General features: G+C 41.6%; 1 protein-coding gene across 4 annotated transcripts in view; it reads right to left on the minus strand.

Annotated features, from left to right (window-relative positions):
* GCC2 (GRIP and coiled-coil domain containing 2) overlaps window positions 1–14360 on the minus strand; it is a 46797-nt gene extending 32437 nt beyond the window's left edge. For 2 of the 4 annotated variants that reach the window (XM_073351043.1, XM_073351023.1), the window contains exons 1-7: window positions 14228–14360; window positions 10535–10597; window positions 9814–9898; window positions 7710–7774; window positions 6496–6600; window positions 935–3436; window positions 84–153 (exon numbers count right to left, since the gene is read on the minus strand). In XM_073351043.1, the coding sequence (XP_073207144.1) occupies window positions 84–153; window positions 935–3436; window positions 6496–6600; window positions 7710–7774; window positions 9814–9898; window positions 10535–10597; window positions 14228–14233 (2896 nt within the window). In that variant the 5' untranslated portion in view covers window positions 14234–14360. The other 2 variants (XM_073351053.1, XM_073351034.1) reach the window with 2 other exon arrangements.
* Window positions 14361–14602: the final 242 nt, after the last annotated feature.

The following is a 14602-nucleotide window of genomic DNA, read 5'->3' on the forward strand; positions in this document are numbered from 1 at the left end:
GGGTTAAAAAACGAAAGATGAAGTATGTTAAATAATGGTTTAAAAGTCACAACTAATTAAATGTAAAGGAATAAGAAAAGCACCAATTTTTTCTTGTAGTTCTGCTACTGAAGATTGTTGGTCATTTTTTACAGACGACTTCTCCATGAAATCCTGTGAAATAAAACAAAGATAATGAAATATTACAAACATTTTTGGTATCTGCTAATTCCTTGCATGTCACAATCAGAAACTGATTAATATAATATTAAACTTAAGGCCAGAATCTGGGCTATTTCTATACAAACAAGACATAAATATTACGATTTATGTACAATTTGATGTTTTCTTGATAATTTACAAAGATACTTAAAATGTTTGGGCAGGGAAATGATCCTCATAGCAACTGCTTTCCATCCTACCCCGTCAAGAACAAGAAAGGACAGACCATGTAGTTCTTGCCAGCTGCTATTTCTCAGTCATTATCGGGCAGTAACAATGCTCTGATGCAAGGAAGTTCCAGCAGACTTACCACAAACAGGGCAGGGCAGATAACTGATCTAATACCAACTTTAAGTTGTGCTTATTTAAGTTGTAGATTTATAACATTTAAGAGCTAGGAGACATTATTAGGTCATCTAGGCCATCCCTCCTGTAAATGAAGGATTATTCGTGAGGTACTGGTGAGAAAGGGAGAAGATAAAAGCTTACTTGAGTAAAATATAAATGCTAAAGTAACTTTTAGTGTTGCCTTTTTGTTGAGGCACTCTCAATTAGAAATACTTATTAAAAAAAACAGATCAGTTGATTTTGGGGGCTGAGGGGGGAAGGGGAAAATGGAGAAAGGACTTTTCTGAAAGGGAAAAATTCATTTTTGGGCCACGAAATAATGTGAAAATACTTTTGAACCTTCATTAAGTCTTAGAGGTTAGTCTGAAACAACAACAATCATAACCTTTAGAGAAGTCAGTTCGGCTTTCACGTTTCTAAGTTCAGCCTCTCTCTGTTCTAGACTGAGTTTTAGGTTTTGTTGCTCTTCTGTAAAAGATTCCTTCTGTTGCTCTTGTATTTGGCTTTCATAACATGCAAGTTTTTGAGAGATCTCTTCAATACAAGCTAGAAGATCTTGGTTTTCATTCCTTGCTTTCTCATTGGCACTCTTCCTCTCTTGGATGTCTAGCTGCAATGCTGCTTTTTCTGACAAAGCACCTTCTAATTTTTCTGTTAAGAGACTCTTTTCTTTTTCAACGTTTTCCAGCAAAAATCTGAGCTCTGCACATTGAACTACATTTTCTTCCTGAAGTCTCTCAACCTTCTGCTGTAAATGAAGAACTTTTTCATCATTCTGCAAAGTAAGGCTCTGTTTTTCTTCTTTCATTTTTGCTAAGGATTCATTTACAACCTGCAGTAAATTAATAGCATCATGTTCTTCATCATCATCATCTGAAAGTCTGGACCCTATTTGCTCAAGTAAACTGTATAGCTGAGTTTTGACAAGTAATGCATGTGCTTGTTTGTTTTCAAGAAGCATAGTTAAATGGTCTTTTTCTTCAATAGCAATTTGTAATCTCTTTTCTAAACTTTCAGCTTGTTCTTTAAACACTAGCCAATTCTCCTTTTCAGAGACAACCTTTTCCAGATTACTACTTATTTTGTCTTTTTCCTTATTGATTTTCTCATTTTCCTTATGAAGAGTATATGTTTGAGATAACAGACTCTTTTTATCAAGCAAGAGAGCTTCTATTTGTTCCTCTAATTGCACTAACTTTTGGTTATTCTCATCCTTCTCTTTTAAAGCTTCTTTTAGTGTCTCTGTTAAATCCTCTACATTTTTTTTCAGGTCACTGTTACACTGGTTAACAAATTCTGCTTGTTGCTGAAGTTCCAGAACCTTTTCTTGTTCTTTTTTACACATTTCTTGGAGTTTTTCTACTTCTTCAGCAGAACATTTCAGTTCACTTAAGATACCATCTTTTTGAGAGGCAAGACTAGTCACCTTTTCCTCCAGTTCTTTTACTGTGGTCTCTTTTTGATCAAGAGAGATCACCATTGCCGCATTTGCCTCCTGAAAGCTGACTATTTTATGCTTAAGCTCTTCCACCTCAGCCTGTTTAGATGATAATTTTTCTGCTTCTTCCTGAAGACGACTCACTGTTTCAAGAAGAACATCCCTTTCATTGAAAGCAGATCTGAGTTTCTGCTGTAGCTCACTGACATCAGAAGCTTGCTGCTGCTTCATTGACTCAAACTCCTGACTGATCTTTCCAGCTGATTCCCCCAATTCAGTTTGTAGCGTTTCCAGCGTTTCCCTCAAACTCTCATAATTGAACACTGCGTCTTCCTTCTCCTGTATGAGCTTTTGATACTGTTCCTTAAGATCCTGTATTTCAAAAACCAATGCCATATTTTCTTTTTCCGAATTTGACAATAAAGTCTGATGTAGTTCCGAAATCTCTCTCTCTTGTTTTTCTCTCAGACTTTGAACTTCTAGGTTATGCTCTTTTACAGTAATATCATATTGGTGTCTTGTTGCTTGGAGCTCTGATTTTAGTTTTTCAATTACACAACAATGATCTTCTTTAGCAAGTTGTAGTTCGTTAATTTTAAACTCCAAGTCTTCCCGCTCATGAAAATACTCATCCTTTGCACGCTGGATTTCCTCCTCCAGTTTTAACTTAACATTATTCATATAGGTTAATTCATCTTTTAATATACTGTGTTGAGATTCCAGTTCTTTTAAAATATGTTCTAAGTATTTGACCTTTTCTTCCATTTTTGTGTCCACATAAGTTTCTCCTTGTACATCTTTAACATCTGTCTCATTTTCTTTATTTTTATTTACAGCTTCTCTTAGTTGCTCCAATTCATGTTCATATTTCTCATTACTAGCACATAATTCACCCTTCATGCTTTCTTCTTTTACCAAGTGCTGCTCTGTTAAGTCCAGCTTTCGTCGATTTATCTGGTTTCGCTCCTCTTCATATTCTTTAGAAGTGGCTTCAAGCTGACACATCAATTCTGACACCTCTTCTTGGTGTGCACCCTTCAGTTGTATAAGTTCTTCATGCAGATTATTGATTTCACTATAGTGATGTTCAGAATTATTTTTGATAACTTCGTGCAGATTTTCAATTTCTTTGTTTTTATCCTCACTGATAGCTTCCAACTGTTTGTTCAGACATAAAATCTGTTCCTCATATGTATGCTTAATTTGCTGGACCTCTTCTTGTAGTCTTTTAGTTTCCTCTTGTTGATTACTATGAAGTTCAAGCTGTTCTGCAAGCCCCATTTGTTTCTTCACTTCTTCCTGCAGTTCTTTCTGCAGTTTGGCTAAGTCTTCATTGTATTTGGACTGTGCTCTTCCTACTTCATTCTTAAGGCCTTCAGTATCTTTCAAGTGGTCAATGCTTGATTGTTCCAACTGCTTCTGCAGTTCTTCTGTCTTAGTTACAGCAACCTAAAACAAACATATATGTCAATAATTACACAGAAAGAAACTAAAACCAAAAATAGATAAAAAAATCAGTGACAAAGTCATTCATCTGCATAATAAATGCCATTTGAACTCATGCTAATGTGGAAGTTAGATATCAGTAACTAAACTGGTTAAATTTTACAACCTAATAATTTATCAAGTAATTCAGATACCTGCAAACTTGGATGTTGTGATCTCTGAATTGAAAAGGTCTCTGTCCCATGTACAACCAAGGAAATTGGGAAAGAGTTTGGAATAAACAAATCCTTGATGTTGATTAGTGTACCAGGGATGGATGTCATATTAAGTTTTGTGGCCAAAGAACCTTAAAATCCTAAATTATCTGGAACAAGGAAATTACATTTGAGGACTTAATTCAGAATGGGAGAAGAAAAATGTACAAGCAAATTAGGGGAGATAAACTCGCTGGGAACAACAAACTCGCTGCAGGATGCGTGGTCAAAAGACAGAATGTAACAGTGTCGGCAAGTTCAGAGGAGAAGCTGAAAGGAACGTTTTAAGGTTATGATAGTTAATGGATTCTTTCTGCACAGACTGACTGTGATGCTGGTGGACCAGATGCCAGCTCATGCCAAGGTCTCATAGATTCATAGACTTTAAGGTTAGGAGGAACCATCATGGTCATTTAGTCTGACCTCCCGCACATTGTAGGCCACAGAACCTCACCCACCAACTCCTGTAACAGACCGCTATCCCCTGACTGAGTTACTGAAGTCCTCAAATCATGGTTTAAAGACTTCAAGTTACAGAGAATCCACCATTTACACTAGTTTAAACCTGCGAGTGACCCAAGCGCCATGCTCAGAGGAAGACCAACACCCCGCCCCTGCCCTTGGATCTCTGCTAATCTGACCCAGGGGAAAACTCTTTCCCGAACCCATATATGGTGGTCAGTTGGACCCTGAGCATTTCAGCAAGTCCCACCAGCCAGACACCTGGGAAAGAATTCTCTGCAGTAACTCAGAGCCCTCCCCAACTAGTGCCCCATCACCGGTCGTTGGATATACTTTCTGCTAGCAGTCAGAGACTGGCTACATGCCATTGTAAGCAGTGACATGAGACCATCCCCTCTATAAACTTATCAAGCTCAGTCTTGGTGTTTTGCCCCCACTACTCCCTTTGGAAAGCTGTTCTATAACTTCGAACATTTCTAATCATCAGATGAGTGCCTAATTTCAAGCCTAAACTTGTTGATGGTCCCCAGACCTCAACTGAATACTGACAAATACATAGCTGAAATCAGTCTGGCTCACCTGTATGTTAGTATTGTTACAATAGGTATTGGGATTCCAACAATGTGTTTAGTGTGGAAACTTTATTGAATGCTTGTGAGTTGCTGCAAGCATTAATCTCACTTATAACATCTGTATCCCATACGGTAAGGTAATATTTGAGGATTTGCACTGTAAGTCTTTTTAACTGTGTAAATCACCAGACAAGAGAAAGACCTTAACTAGAGTGAAATGCTGGTCTCCAACAGAAGGTGTTATGTCCTGTCCAACAAGGAAGGCCCATCAACACCAGACAGATTGGAGAGGAATATTAAAGAGGACAAAATATTTTGTTGTTTACTCTCCCCCAATCCCATGAAGATGAGTTTTGGAAATGAATTCCTCCAATCAAAGCAGAAGGGGGAGGGAATTAAAAACCCCTAACAAGGAGGAACTGTATCTCATTGCTGCTTGGATTCTGGAGGCAGGGTTTCTAGACATAAGCAAGGAATCCCCAGCTGTTTAGCCTGGGTTAGCTCTAAAGATCATAGAAGCGTCTATAATAAGCAAGCTCTATATTACCTTTTGAAACTTAAGATTGTAACTCATTTGTGTTCGTATGTTTAACTGTTTTAACCTTATAAATAACTCTTTTCACTTTTCCTATTAATAAATCTGTATGTAGTTTGTTATACGATTGGCTAAAAGTGTGGTCTTTGGTGTGAGTTCTAAGGTGCAATTGACCGGGGGTAAATGACTGGTCCTTTGAGACTGGAAGTAACCTGACTGCTGTTGTGATTTGTGGTATAAAGGACCATTTATCACAAGGGTAGGCTTGCCTAGGTGATGAGATAGATTGGAGTACCAAGGAGTCGGTCTGTGACTCCATATTTAAGCTGTTATAGTGTCTGAGGAGCTTAGACTTGAAAATTGATTGGTGAAATTTAACTACAGAACCCGCAGCCAATTTGGGGTTTGTGCCCTGGTATTTAATAGCCCTGAGGTTGGTACTCACCGATGCTCCCTCTAATATTTTACGTCCATGCGTGGAATTAATTTTGTTATGTACATCAATATGGAGGAGATGTGTGGTGGGGGTGGGGCGAGGGGTTCGGAGTGTGGGTGGGGCTCAGGGCTGGGATTGGGGCACAGGGTGTGTGTGTGAGGGCTCCGGGCTAGGGCAGAGGTGTAAGGTTGTGGGGGAGTGAAGGGTTCGGGGTGCAGGTGGGGCTCAGGGCTGGGGCAGAGGGTTGGGGTGCAGGGGTGGGGGTGGGGGTCTCCGGCTGGGGGTGTGGGCTCTGCAGTGGGGCCGGGGCTGAGGGATTTGGGGAGCAGGCTGCCCCGACGCTGCGGTGGAGAGGACTCCTCACCAGCCCTCTCTTGCCACAGCAGCCTAGGGCCGGGGGAGAGGCCCCTCTCTCCTCCCCAATCAAGGACCCTGTGGCTGCATGCCTGCGTTGCCCTTGATAGCCTGCTGTGCAGCCATGCAGCTCAGAGGCAACTTAGATGCCCATGCTCCTGAGTCACAGCAGGACAACTTGACACTGACCATTTAGTCTGTGCATAACCCATTTGTTTTAAGACTTGCAAACAGGTATTGTAATAATTTTGGGAAAGTATTTACATTGGTGATTATAATTAAAAATATACTAACTATGGAGTATTATTAACTAACAATGAACAGAAAAGAATGAGAAAAAAAGGGATTAAAACGTGAACCATATATTCGTAATTATTACGATTAGGAAACGAAAATACGAAGGACTAGCAATGTTTTTAGCAGAAACATGTTATTGCTCAGTTCACTACCTCTGCTTCTTGTTTCCTTTTAGCATTTTCTTTTTTGAGGGCTACGCACTGCTGCTGGATCTCTGCTTTTTCCAAAAGAACAGCATCTAGCCTTTCTGAGAGAGCCTAATTTGGAGAGAGAGTGAGAAGACTGTTGGGAAAAAAAAATGAAAATGCAAAGTCTCAGCAACCTTTGCGAGGCAATGCTACAGAGCTCAGATATTGACCTTCAGATTTTCTGCACATTGTGCAACAGAAAACCAAGCCCATTACAATAATTACCTTCAGTTCACATAGAGAAGATAGCAGTATAGTTGTCACTATACTCTAACAAAACACCTCTCACCGTTAATACACTGAGCAGAATGAACTTGCTGCACTGGAAAACTGGTTTCCTATTTTATTATTTATACCTCCAGAAAAAAAGCGAAGTGTAAATAATTGTTTTAACCATTAAACTAATATTTAAACAATATGAATTTTGTTTCAATAGTTTACAGGTTCTTACACTAACTTTATATCTGAGTAGCTACATAAGTTACTATACTTTCAGCAAGATAGATGCTTTCACTACTAAACTCAAAGTGCCAGTTCAAATCTAAAAATATTTGAATAGTGTATTTATTGTGATAATTTCACAAAATAAAAAGCACTTTTTAACGGTTGGACTGAGTAAAACTGCTGCCCCATTTCTTTATAGTGGCAGTGCAAATGTTCATCATTATGAGCTGGACTACTCTCCTATCAAAGGAGAAACTTAAGAAAAGAGGATTAACATTTTACTAAAAAAAAAAAAAAAAAAAAAGAACAGGAGTACTTGTGGCACCTTAGAGACTAACAAATTTATTTGAGCATAAGCTTTCGTGAGCTACAGCTCACTTCCGATGTAGCTCACGAAAGCTTATGCTCAAATAAATTTGTTAGTCTCTAAGGTGCCACAGGTACTCCTTTTCTTTTTGCGGATACAGACTAACATGGCTGCTACTCTGAAACCTAACATTTTACTAGTAATTTTTCAGAAAACTTACACAAAAATTAAATATTTCCATACTTGAAGTAAGACTCACAAGATACTTGGTGGAGAATGCTAAAGAAAGTGTCTTATGTGCATGAGAAGGACTGGTCCCAGATAGTCTGAGTAAAATAGTTTGCTATTCAGTAAACACCACCAGCGGAAAGATTTCCCTGGGTCATTTATTATGTATAGTACATCAAAAACAATTATATATTCCCACCTGAATAATATCATCAGCTCCTCCAGCAGCTGGTTTTGATTTGAGTTCAATCTCTTTTTCCAATTCTAAAACAAAAAAAATATTTATATAAAAATTCACCATAATCATTGTTTCACATTTCAAAGAGCAGCTTCTAACTCAGAAGAGAATATATAATTAATAAATACATACATATAATTAATGTATTACAATAGTATAGTAATGACATCAGATTTTAAAAATTTCAAAACACCAACTCAGTGTAACTTAAGAATTTCCTGGCATATTAGTATTCAAAAGTCACATAGTCATCAAAATATACATTAGGCTGAAACTTGGTATATAAAAATGTAGTATTTGCCTCAAATAGATGGGTTAAAAGTTGTGAAGCGTTACATCAGTGAAAGGAAAAAGCAAAAAATTTAGTTTTATCTCTCCACCTGTGACGGGGTGTACAAGACCCTCTGAGGCCCCGTAGCCCTGCCACACCCCACCCCAGAAAAGGCCAGTGGAAAAAGTTATCCAAGCTGTCTAAAGTTGCTGTGGGAGACACAGCCAATCAGATTGGCTGCTCCCTGCAGCCCCTATCAGGGCCCAGTACACTAGTATAAGAAGAGCTGCAGGGCCAGTCTGAGATCAATTCCTTGCTGGAACTGGAGGAGTGTGGCTGGCTGAGGAAGTGACAGGACCTTGGCCAGAGCAGAGCTGGGGGAAGAGTAAGAAGGAGCTCTAGGCTGGTTGTTAGGACTCCATCAGGACAAGGCCCTGAGGTAAGGGTGAAGAAGGTGCAGGGCTGTGGGGAAGTGGCCTAGGGAATCAGAGCAGTGGCATAACTTAGATAAAGGGACATGGCAGATGGCTGCTATCTACAGAGTCCCTAGTCTGGGACCTGGACTAGAGGGAGGGTCTGGGTCAGCCCCCTGTGCCCCCTCAGGCACTGAGGGAAGTGGCCTGGACTTTGAGGTGCCCTAGAGGGAGAACTGAACTCTTTAGTGCCCCAGTGGGAGATCTGGGGCCTGAAACACCCAGAGGGCAAAGACATTGCCTCCAGGGGGAAGTCCTGAGTATGGCTCAATACCAGGGCTGAGACCACTGACAGATTCTTAATTAGTCCTGTAGCCTAAGCCCAAGGAGACCTACAGCACGAATTCTCAAACTGGGGGTTGTGACCCCCTCAGGAGGTTGTGAGGTTATGATGTGTGTGTGTGGGGGGGGGGATCGTGAGCTGTCAGCCTCCACCCCAAACCCTGCTTTGCCTCCAGCATTTATAATGGTGTTAAATATTAAAGTGATTTTAATTTATAATGGGGTGGGAGGATTGCACTCAGAGGCTTGCTTTATGAAAGGGATAACCAACAGAGAAGTTTGAGAACCACTGAGCTACAGAGAGAGAAAGTGCAGGCCTGCACACACTCAACCAGGGGGCACTTGTGAAAGGTGAGTGAACCCTGCTACACTACCCCCCTCGTGCTTTTTTCTAAACCAGATAATCTATTCCCATAATTAACCCAAAATGTGGTCTGCAATCTTTTACTATTTCTTTTCAAATGAGGCAACATTGAATAATTACACAATAGCTAACTTATTTACAAATATTATTGTACCCCCAAGACAGGCTTGCATGATATGTGTTTAACATGTAAAATCAATTACTTGTCTTGGAATTTCCACCCTCCCTCTGACAACATCAAAACTTGCTACTGTATGCCATGACACGTAAAAGCAAATACTCTATCAAGGATGGGGAGCAGACACTCAATGAAAGGCCCCACTTCAAGATACTGGTCAGTTATTCTCTTAAGCAAGTTGTTTTCTCCCATCACACTCCTCCTTGCTTGGTTAGTAAAATTTACTATAAGATCAATGCAATTCCTCTTCTTCCCTCCACTCTGAGCTTCCTACCTCTATCCTCTCACAGAAGCAGGGAAAATGGAATAAAATGGGCTGCTGGAAAATCTAAGTTTTTCACCTGGGAATCAAATCCAGAGGTCAAACACTGTAACAGAGAACACTACCATTAAGTCAATACACCAGTTCTCTTCTCTCCCCCAACCCCACTTTTTTTTTTCTTTAAGTAATACAAAAATCTTGGAACAGCCAAATAAATCCCTTTTCTGTATGGTACCTGTGCATCTTGACTTCACCCTCTGCATAAGCATCATTTGCTTCTTCGCAAATTTGATGAGATCTTCTTTGGACAGTGTATCCAGCTGTAAAATGTGATAGATTACAAAATATGCTTTCCCTATGCCTGATGACTATAACACTGAAAACCAGGAATATTAAATGTCTGATTCTAATTCTATGTTAACTCTTACAAGTTAACACCAAAGGGCTTAAGTAGCTAATAGCAATGTGAAAGTAAGACTCGGCTGTGAAGGGTTAGCATTCAGAGATGGATTAAAAATCTTCAAGTAAAAAAAAAATAAGGCCTGCCAAACTGAAAAAGCTAAGGAGGCATTTGAGAATCATGTAAATTGCTGAATGTTTTTAATATGGCATGCTGACTGACATCATTGTGCAAGTGGGTAGTAAATTTAAATGAAGAAATTTATACCCTAAAGAAATGAAAAGTCCATTGTTTGAACTGGAAGCTGCCAAGAGTTTTCTAAAAGGTTAGTAAATTTGCTTCCAGTAATAACTGCCAATAGCGTTAAAGATTTTTCTTCAGCATTCTCCAAAGTTTAACAGGGCTCTCTAGGTTTAACAACCACAATTTAGTTTTGGCAAATAGGAGTCAGTGTTTACCTTTAAAAATTAATCTCTGTTAAATGTTCCCCCAGTAGCAGCTAGTGCAGCAGGTTGTAAATCTGTCCAAATCTTTTACATTTCTAAAGAAAGTTTACCTTCGATTTACCACTTCCTGGTGTGGCATAGGAAGCCACCATATCTTGTCCAGCATCTTGCACCTGAAAAACAAAACAAAGCACAGCACATCAGAACTGAACTCTTCATTAGACTACTAATGGAACTGGTTAAGAACCTGTTGTACCCTGACAGTAATTAACAGCTCTAGTAGAACTTGGAACTCAAGAAAATTAAGATTTAAAAAGAAGAAGAATGGAAGAAATGAGCTCAGACATCCATCACAGATAGCTGGATCAGGATAGATGCATCACAGCATGATTATGTGAGCCAGTATATTCTTAGAAATCTGTCTTTTAGATCTGGAATTCCTAACCAAAGAGCTGGTATACATGGGGGGGGGGGGGGGAGAATCTACTTATTTTGTTGACAACTGGTCTGTAAAGTATGGCTCAATAACCTAACAAAAGACCTGCCTTAAAGATGTAGACAACTGAAAATGCTAGTGGAGGAGCAACATTTAAATGAATAGTGATTTTTATGGTAGGATCTTCCAAACTACATTCAAAGAGGTTTACATCATCATCTTGGTCTGGGTTTGGAAGGTGATTTAATGTTCACGTATATTTGGGAAGATAGAATAATAGAAATGTAGGGCTGGAAGGAACCTAAAAAAGTTATCAAGTCCAGCCCCCTGTGCTAAGTAGATCCAGACCACCCCAAAAGGTATTTGTGCAACCTGCTCTTTAAAACCTCCGATGATGGGGATTCCACAACCTCCCTTGGAAGCCTATTTCAGAATTTAACTCACCTTATTGTTAGAAAATTTTTCCCCAATATCTAACCTAAATCTCCCTTGCTGAGGATTAAGCCCATTACTACTTGTCCTATTGTCAGTAGACACAGATCAATTAGTCACTGTCCTCTTTATAACAGCCCTTAACATATCTGAAGATTTGTTATCTGTCGTCTTTTTTCCCAGTTTTTCAGCCTCTCCTCATAGGTCAGATTTTCTAAATCTTTAATCATTTTTGTTCCTTTCCTCTGGACTTTCTCCAATTTGGCTATCTTTTCTAAAGTGTATTGACCAGAACTGAACACAGTACTCCAACTGAGATCTCCACCAGTGCTGAGTAGAGCTGGTCAATTACCTCCCATGTCTTGCATAAAACACTTCTGTTAATGTACACCAGAACATTAACCTTTTTTGCAACTGCATCACATTGTTTACTCATGTCCAATTTGTGGTCCACTATAATGCCCAGATCCTTTTCAACAGTATTATCTAGCCAGTTATTCCCCCATTTTGTAGCTGTGCATTTGATTTTTTTTCCTAAGTGAATTACTTTGCACTTGTCATCTTTGAATTTCCTCATGTTCATTTCACACCAATTCTCCAGTTTAATATCATTTTGAGTTCTAAACCTGTCCTCCAAAGTCCTTGCAATCCCCCCCAGCTTTGTGGTATTAACAAATTTTATAAGCATACTCACCACTCTATTACCAAAGTCATTAATGAAAATATTTAACAATACCAGCCCCAGGACTGACCCGCACTATATGTGCCCTCCCAGTTTTCAATGTTTTCTGTCAAACTACTTTACTATAAAGTGAAAGACTGTTCTTGAAATTTAATCTAAATCACATTTCTCTAAGTAGAGGACCTACACTTTCCTTCATCTTTCTCTTGCTCCTAATGTACTTAAAGAACCTCTTCTTATTGCCTTTTATGTCCCTTGCTAGGCATAACTCATTTTGTGCCTTAACCTTTCCGTAAATGCTTGTGGTCTTCTGTACTCTTCCTTAGCAGTTTGACTGTTTCCACTTTTTGTAGGATTCTTTTTTGATTTTTCAGGTCATTGGAGAGCTCTGAACATGAAAAGTCACTGCTAGTATAAGCTCAAAGTTCAAGCAAGGGCATATGAAATAGGGAGTGGGACTCCACACACAGACCTTACAGCAATTCTGAGCAAACAGAACAAGAGACAGCATAAGGTGTGTACCAACACAAGACTTCTCTGCCCTACTGTAGGTCAGGGATTGGCAACCTTTGGCACACTGCCCATCACAGAAACCCGCTGGTGGGCCAGGATGACTTGTTTACTTGCAGCATCCACCGGTTTGGCTAATCGCAGCTCCCACTGGCCACGGTTCGCCGTTCCAGGCCAACGGGGGCTGCGGGAAGCACTGGCCAGCACATCCCACACCACTTCTCGCAGCCCCCATTGGCCTGGAACAGCAAACTGCAGCCAGTGGGAGCTGCAGTCAGACAAACCTGTGGATGCTGCAGGTAAACAAATCATCCCAGCAGCCAGCGGATTTCCTTGAAAGGCCCGCATGCCAAAGGTTGACAATCCCTGCTGTAGGTTGTATTTCCATATTATACAAATTGTACGCCTGATTCACCATTTTTTTTTCCCCACACTATCAGACTAGATGTATTTACTTTCCTGTTTATTTTACTTGAGTAAAATTCTGATAGTCTGATTTAATTGCAAATTATTAAAAGAGCTTCTACTGGGGTAGGTGCCATACAAACAAATTACACAGAAGTACCAATCCCAAACTAAAGTTTTGTAGAAAATATAGTAATTCTAGACATCTTTTAAACAAATCCTACTAAACCATGCCATGTTCTGAGATGTGATCACATAACTTATCAGTTATGTATCAGGAATGTCCACAGATCACTCTGGATTTATCTATTTATTCCACATGGCAAATACAAATGACTTGAAACTTCCTTTGGAAGTATCTTTGTTTCTCTTTGTAACTGCAAAAAAAGTTACATAAATACACATGCCCCAGTCCTTGTGTGTGATAGAAATCACTTAACACTTGTCATGATATTTATGTAAAAAGAAAATTTCTTTTTGCGAATACAGACTAACACGGCTGTTACTCTGAAACCTGATATTTATGTAGTCCCTGGTTATTTCATTTGACCTGCAGAACTGAGGGAATCTAGTCATTCAGCATACTTCTACAATATTGTCAAGGTCACGCAGAGCTCTTGGGTGCTCTTATTAGGCCTTATAAAACTTCTAAGTAAGTATTGATCTAGTGGCCCCCTCACCGGGGTCAGGATGGAATTTTGCTTCCCACGGTGAAACTGACGAACCCAGCAGGCGCGTAACAGTGTTTTCACTTTCCTCTGAAGCATGAGATTGGCTCCACTCCCCCAAGGAAGATACCAGACTGGAAAGGGGCATATGGTCTGGTTTAGGGGGGCAGTCACCACCCTGCGGCGACCACAGAACGGTCACAAGCAGTGCGAGGATGTAGGCAGCTCTCCCCCTGCCAACCGGGGGGGCAGTTTCCCAGCGGGCACGCGGTGGCCCCGCTCTGCGAGCGGTGGCTTCCCAAGAAGAGGGGCCAGAGGGGCCGGGCTCCAGGCAGAAACGAGTCTGAACTCTCTGTTTTCTGCAACAGGCTCCGTGTGAAGCCAGGGGTGACGCTGCGGCTCCGGGGTTCACGCACAGCGCTTCCCTCTAGCCCCGCACAGCAGCCGGGCGAGGAGCGGGGCTCGCACACAGTGGGGGCCCCTCGGGAAGGAGGCCAGGGGAGGGGGAGCGGTTGCACATGGGGGGGGGGCGGCCACGCGCCCAAGGTTAGACCCGGCGAGATGCTCCCGCGGCCCCAGTCCCGCCGCGTGCGGGCGCCCACCAGTGACGGGTTAATTCTCCCCCCCCCCCCCCCCAGCGCATCAGCCCGGCGGCGCCCTGCCCCAATACCTCCATGGCGGGGCCGCTCCCGGCGCAGCAGCCGTCGGGGGGGGAGGGGGAGGGGAGGGGAGGCTTCAGCGCCGCCGCATCCTTCTCCCCGCTTCCGCCTTCGTCACCCCCCTCCCCGCGCGCGCCTCATACGTCATCACCCACGCCAGGCCGGAGGTCACAGTTTCGGGCCCGCCCCCCTCCCGGCTGTTTCTATGGTAACCAGAGAACACGCGGGGGGTTAGCCGCGGCCCGCCCATCTCCTGAACCTAGGCCCCGCCCCCTTCCACGGCCCCGCCCACAAGCCCTGAGGCGGCCACGTCCGACCCGTGACTCCGCCTCTTCTCCCAGGGTCAGCTGGCGGGGCCCGCCCGGGGGTTGTTAAGTGTCGCGTCG

Source organism: Lepidochelys kempii, chromosome 1 (genome assembly GCF_965140265.1).
Source record: "Lepidochelys kempii isolate rLepKem1 chromosome 1, rLepKem1.hap2, whole genome shotgun sequence".
In the NCBI taxonomy this organism is placed as follows: domain Eukaryota; kingdom Metazoa; phylum Chordata; order Testudines; family Cheloniidae; genus Lepidochelys; species Lepidochelys kempii.